The sequence below is a fragment of the Nansenia antarctica genome (assembly GCF_963989245.1).
Source record: "Nansenia antarctica genome assembly, chromosome: 5".
Taxonomy (NCBI): Eukaryota; Metazoa; Chordata; class Actinopteri; order Argentiniformes; family Microstomatidae; genus Nansenia; species Nansenia antarctica.
The window spans coordinates 15003853-15010565 of record NC_137690.1 but is presented as its reverse complement, the minus strand read 5'-3'; the positions used below and the strand labels follow the sequence as shown (position 1 = coordinate 15010565).

The 6713-nt window shown below is 41.7% G+C and overlaps 1 protein-coding gene across 1 annotated transcript in view; it reads left to right on the top strand.

Annotated features, from left to right (window-relative positions):
• Nucleotides 1-6051, top strand: part of LOC308157771 (chondroitin sulfate N-acetylgalactosaminyltransferase 1-like) — a gene marked incomplete at both ends in the record, with an annotated part of 6934 nt that extends 883 nt beyond the window's left edge. The window contains 7 exons of the mRNA XM_080531378.1: nt 77-255; nt 651-867; nt 1381-1482; nt 4980-5161; nt 5292-5386; nt 5543-5624; nt 5744-6051. Of these exons, the coding sequence (XP_080387504.1) occupies nt 77-255; nt 651-867; nt 1381-1482; nt 4980-5161; nt 5292-5386; nt 5543-5624; nt 5744-6051 (1165 nt within the window). The remainder of the gene's footprint in view (nt 1-76; nt 256-650; nt 868-1380; nt 1483-4979; nt 5162-5291; nt 5387-5542; nt 5625-5743) is intronic.
• Nucleotides 6052-6713: the final 662 nt, after the last annotated feature.

The window sequence follows — 6713 nt, the reverse complement described above, 5'->3', positions numbered from 1 at the left end:
TAAAGCTTATCAACAGTGACATTGAGTGTGTGTGTGTGTGTGTGTGTGTGTGTGTGTGTGTGTGTGTGTGTGCCAGGGTGTACCAGTTGGAGATGGGGCTGACGCGCCACCCTGAGGAGAGGCCTGTCAGGAAAGACAGGAGGGACGAGCTGATAGGCACGCTGGAGACAGCCTTGCACGTCCTCAATGGTCCCCATCAACACAGGGACACCACCCAGCGCAGACGCTCCTACTCCCCATCAGCCTTCATAGAAGGTGTGAGACACAATGAGAGAGTTAATGTACTCCCTGTCTGAATGAACTGCGATCCAGTCATGTGTCACACCCTGGCTTCTTCCCCTAGGCACTTCTCTCTCTCTTCCTGTATTTCTTCCTCTCTCTTATTCTTTGTGATATGAACTCCATGATATATGATATAGACATGTACTCATAACTACAAAACAATGTAGTCATACTGTACCATCTCTCCTCTCTCCTCTCCCTTCTACCTCCCCTCTCTCCCTCTCTCTCTCTCTCTCTCTCTCTCTCTCTCTCTATCTATCTATCTATATCTATCCATCTCTCCATATATCTATCTATCTATCTATCTATCTATCTATCTATCTATCTATCTATCTATCTATCTATCTATCTATCTATCTATCTAACAGGGTTGACTCGTACAGAGAAGGACAAAGGCACGGTGTATGAGCTGATGTTTAAAGGTGAGGGACCCTGGGACTTCAGACAACTGGTGTTCTTCCGGCCCTTCGCCCCCCTGGTCAAGGTGAAGACCGAGAGAGTGGACACTAGTAGCATGCTCGTCAACATCATCGTACCTCTGTCCAGGAGGGCCGACACGTTCAGACAGTTCATCAGCAACTTCAGGTATAGGATGAAAGCAATGTTGTCATACACATGTCATCTATCAATTATTGTTTAATTATCACACAGTGAGTGTGACTGTGTGTTCAGCTGTATGGACCAGATATCTCTGTAAAAGAGATTTTGAATCTGAATCTGGTAAAAAAAATAAAGGTAAAGACATGCGTCATTATGATACAGACAACAACATCTGTAAACAATTTAAACAATCTGAAGCTCTAGTGGCAGGACTCCAGAGGAGTTAATAATAATAAAAAATAATTATGTTTTATTTGCCATGCAATCAACTTGTCAATCAATTGTTGGAATTTGGTATTTTTTGCTCTAGGCACATGGTCAGCCATAATCAGCGCTCCTGGAGCAATTAGGGGTTAAGTGCCTTGCTCAAGGGCACATGCAGCTCCCTCCTGAGGCAGGGTTTGAACCATTGACCTTCCAATTGCTAGCCGGCCTCTGTAACCACTAGGCTACCGCCGCCCCCAGGTATACAGTAACTCCCCAGTCTTGCCGTTTCAGAGACGTGTGCATCCAGCAGGATGGGAGAGTCCATCTCACTGTGGTCTACTTTGGCCAGGATCAGATAGACATGGTGAAGGCCATGATGGACCAAACCTCCAGGTAATACATTCCACTGAGGTCAATTCGTTACATACATGAATATAATCAATGTTCATAACATAGACTTTAAAGGAGCAGGGTGTAAGTTTGTTGGAAATCTGCCACCTCTGACCAACATGACGAAATTCAGTTAGAAGTTCCAATAATAATAATACAGTTTTTCTCAGTCGCTTTGGTGCATTTCTCACATCACTATTAACATTTGCACAACAGTTAGTGCATTTCTCAAAACAATTAGTACAACCTGCAAAACCTAGTTGATAACCTGCAAAAGCGTGTCACTTGCTCAAAATGGATAGTTCATTCCTCAAGTATTCATGTCAATGAAAGTGTCAGTGTCATCAAAATGAAAAGTCCTGACACCATTGTTTATGAACAAGATAGTCAAATGGCTTTGTCATGTTTTCATTATGACAGTTCACTCTAAGTGTTTTCCAATGCAAAAAAGTCAGATCTTGGTGACACTACCTGAAAATGCTCAAGACAGTACTATACACTATTTGCACAGCCATTTGAAATCTACAGTGGGTTACACATTACTGTATTTAGTGAGGTAAATGAGTACAAGACACTGAATACATATGTTTACATTTTTTACTGCATAGGCTCTTTGCAATTCTAATTTGTTCACAGCATTGTGCAAAAGAAAAATACAAACTTATTTACAACAAACATAAGAAACACCCTTTGGGTAGAGCTGTGCACAACTGTAAACAATATTGCAGTACATATTGGAACTGAATTGGAACATACAACATACACAGTACTGTAAATCATTCATTCACATCCAGACGTTCATGTCTGTCTGGCCACATATTTTCATCGACATCACAGCGAATATCATCCCTGGCAATGCAGCGAGGAAAGTATCTCCTTGGATATGTGGATGCCGGTCATATACCTTCCACCTCCAGGCAGAGAAAAACTCCTCTATTGGATTCAGGAATGGGGAGTAGGGAGGGAGATATTCCACCAGCATCCTTTCATGTGCTGCAAACCACTGTCTGACCAGATCTGACTGGTGAAAACGCACATTATCCCATACTACAACATACTTGTTCAGATGGTCTCCATTTAGACCCCTCTCATTCTCAGGGATTATGTCCCTGTAAAGAATGTCTAAAAAAGTCAGCAGATGTTGTGTGTTGTATGGACCAAGACGGGGTATATGGGTGAGGGCGCCGTTTTCTGAGATGGCTGCACACATTGTAATATTCCCTCCTCGTTGGTCTGGGACATCAATGGTTGCTCTCTGTCCAATGCGATTTCTTCCACGCCTTCTACCTTTTGCCAGATTGAAACCCGCCTCATCAACGTATATGAATGTGTGCAGCGGTTCCCTGGCCTCCAGCTCCAGTACACGCTTTATCCCAGAATAGAGAGAGAGAGAAAAAACTTTCCTCCTCTATAACAGCACTTTGTATCTCTCTCAACCTTATGGCATTGTTTGCAATCACCATTGCACAAATGGCTTCCTCTTGTTGCCGAGTAAAAAGGGGCCCTTTTCCACCTCTGCGAGGTTGTCTTGCAATCCTATGTGATGCAGAGTAAAATTACAGTAATGTACAGTAAACATGAGATATACTCCTTTAACCCATATTACTGTAGTGTACAATAACAGTGCTTCCCACTTGTAAAATGCTGCAGTACAGTACCATACTGTAAATATGGCAAATCTTTACTGTAACTCTACTTTACACTACAATACAGTAAATCTATGCTGCAGTAAAGCTGTAAGTCTAAATGTAAAATGTGACAAGTTCTTGTCCCACTGTAAGCTTAATGTATGACACAATGACAGTAGTGCAGTGCAGATTTAGTGCTGAATAACTGTCCAATATACACACCTGTTCTCCCGACGAAATGTTTGAATCATTGAATTTATAGTGGTTCTCCCAACATTTGGCTGCACTAATCGAAAACAGCCTCAGCCATTGTGAGGCCGTGATTGACAACATGGTCCACAATTGTAGCCCTAATTTCATCAGGAATCTGCCTATGTACTCGGCCTCTTCTTCCTCTTCCCCTGTTTTGTCCCCTCCCCGCATCCTCGCCCCTCTTCCACGATGCTGACCTTCCATTTCTGTGTCACAGTATTGTCGAAATGGTACACACTATGTCCTGCTCGGTTCATATATGCTTGCCAATTGAGGGTTCATGGGATTCAGCTGTGAATGACTGTGGAGAAGTGGCTTATCATTGGTTACAATTAATGATTCACACACTCCTCCTCATCAGTGAAAGCTGAGGTTCACCCGAGAGAAATTGTTTTTTCAGGAAAAAATTATAAAGAAATGTATAAAATTTGCTTGGCAGATTTTGACAACTTCTTCAACATTTTTGTATGTAATGACTCAAGCAATGAAATGAGGACTATTAGTTTTTATAGGGAATGACTATTCAGCATTCATAGTTAATTTTGACTGACATGACATAAGCAAATGATAATGTTACAAAACAGCAGAGAATTGTATGAAAGCAATTGATGCATGTCCAAAAGCATTTGCAATTTGTTGGAAGGAATGAGAAACTGCTATTATGATGTGCACAAATGACTAAATGTTGTGGAGGTTGACAGTTATGAGAATTTTAATTCTGATCAGAGAAATGCACCAAAGCAATTGAGAAAAACTGTAATATAAACCCCCCCGAAATGGACTTGCAGTGTTGGACATTAGCTGTTGTGTTTCTGAATACGCACACGATTCGAAGAGGCAGCCAACGGAGACAGAAAGGCAAAAATCGGTGAGTCCACTCCCCTAGAACACCCCTGGTAGTCACAACTTGTTTATATGCAAACCGAGTGTCAGGTAGGACCAAAACAGTGTCTGTATATATCATATTTATTTAAAGGGATCTCATTCCCTGATCGCTGCCGATTAAACATAGTCATTACAACCATTAGGAAGCATTTAGAAAGATTAAATGTTACATACTGGACCTATAACGACATACCATGATGTACTGTTTCAACTTCACTAAACCACATATTTCCATAAAATGCAGGAGTTGGATACTTGGCTCCTCTGGAATACATACTTGAGAATGTTTCTGTGGTGCATTGCAGATGTGATATAAAAGACAGTGGGTAATGCTGTAGCCTTCTATAACTGTGCCTTCGTGAGTCATATGAAGCTTTAGGACCCAGGGGAGTCCCGCAGAGCCCTTTACTGCTGCTTTGAGACCATAATGAGGAGAATAATAATCATATTTCATCTCCTGGTTATGGCAGATCCATAATGATAATGGAGAGAGAGAGAGAGAGAGAGAGAGAGAGAGATTTTTTAACCACTGACTGAGCCTGAAGCCCTTTATTCTGATCTATATCAGTGGTTCCTAGACTGCTTCTCTGTGACCCACCTAAAGGTAGGTTTAGTCACAACAACACAGTCTTTAGCCATGACCACAGAGGGACATGTGGGGACAAGCAGTAGAACAGTAGATGACTGGACAGCATTATGACTTCAGCCAACCCTCTTCCCTCCTCTCCTCATCAGAGAGACCCAGTTCAGGAACTTCACCTTGATCCAGCTGAACGAGGAGTTCTCTCGTGGCCGTGGCTTAGAAGTGGGAGCCAGGGCCTGGAGGCGAAGCCAAAATGTGCTTCTGTTCTTCTGCGATGTCGACATACACTTCACCCCCGACTTCCTCACTAGCTGCCGACTCAATGCAGAACCTGGTGAGGGGGGGCGGGGGCTGTCTGTCTGTCTGTCTGTCTGTCTGTCTGTTTGTCGGCCTGCCTGTCTTTCTTTCTTTCTTTCTATCTTTTGAGAAATGTAGTGTCATTTGTTGTTTTGTTGTGTCTTTAGGTAAAAAAGTGTTCTACCCAGTGCTCTTCAGCCAATACAATCCAGCACTTATCTACAATAACCAGACTCTTCTACCTCCCATTCAACAACAACTGGTATGTCCAAAAATACACAGGGATGTTATAGGATATAGGGATGTTAAGTTGTAGGCAGAGGTTGTGAGTATGTGATGGGTGGGGATGGGGTTGATGGAGGTAAGATGAAAGACAGTGTTCCTTTTAAAAATGTTACATTATGTCTCTCTGCAATAGGTGATAAGGAAAGACACTGGATTCTGGAGAGATTTTGGTTTTGGGATGACATGCCAGTATAGGTCTGATTTCATCAACATAGGTAAAGCAATGAAATTCACATCACATTTGTATTTTTATATTTCCTAGATATTTGATAGATAGATAGGCTTACATTTGATAACTCATTAATCTTGTACGCATCTCTGCTCATCCCTGCAGGTGGATTTGACCGTAACACCAAAGGCTGGGGATTGGAGGACGTCCACCTGTACAGGAAGTACCTGCACAGTAAGCTAATGGTGATTCGCTCCCCTTCCCACAGCCTCTTCCACTTGTGGCACGAGAAGCACTGTGCGGATGAGCTTCCTCCAGACAAGTATAAGATGTGTATGCAGACCAAAGCCATGAGTGAAGCCCCACATGGCCACCTGGGGGAGCTGTTCTTCAGACGGGAGATTGAGGCCCACCTGAACACACAGAAACTACAGCAGGACTCGAGAATTGGGGAAGGTGGTGGAGGGAGATGACATGAACTTTATTCAGAGGTGTATGAAAGATTTGTATGACACAATGTTGTGTACTTTGGTGTATGTATGTATATATGTATGTATGCATGAATTCATCAATGAATTAATATTTTATTTTCATGTCCAGTCAGGTTCACACATGACCCAACCCTTACAGGAACATGTAGACACATTGAACAAAACATAATGCAAATAACACATACTGTCACTCTGAAACGAGTATTCAATTTAATGTATGTATGTATGCCCTCATTGCTATCCTGAAGTCTGATGATGTTAACCTCTATTTGTGCAACTGAAAGAAGAGGAATCAGACCTAAGGACACAAGGGTTGTATCAGGAGGAAGATAATTCATCATCATCATCATCATCATCAGACTTTTTGTGTGGGTTGATAGGTGTGTGTCACAAGTGTTGAATTATAGATACAGCCATATAAGAGTAAGATGTTCTATTTGAATAATGGGAAAGATGTTTTTGTATGATCATTATATTTTGATCTGTATTTAAATTAATCATGCAGGATTATTAGGTAAAATCTATATGAAATTAAACATGCTGGCTGTACCCTACTATTGTTTTCCGGGTGGTAACTAATTAAAACAATTTAAAAAGTTCAAACTAAATCCATTACAATGAATATCTATCAAACACCTTTAAAC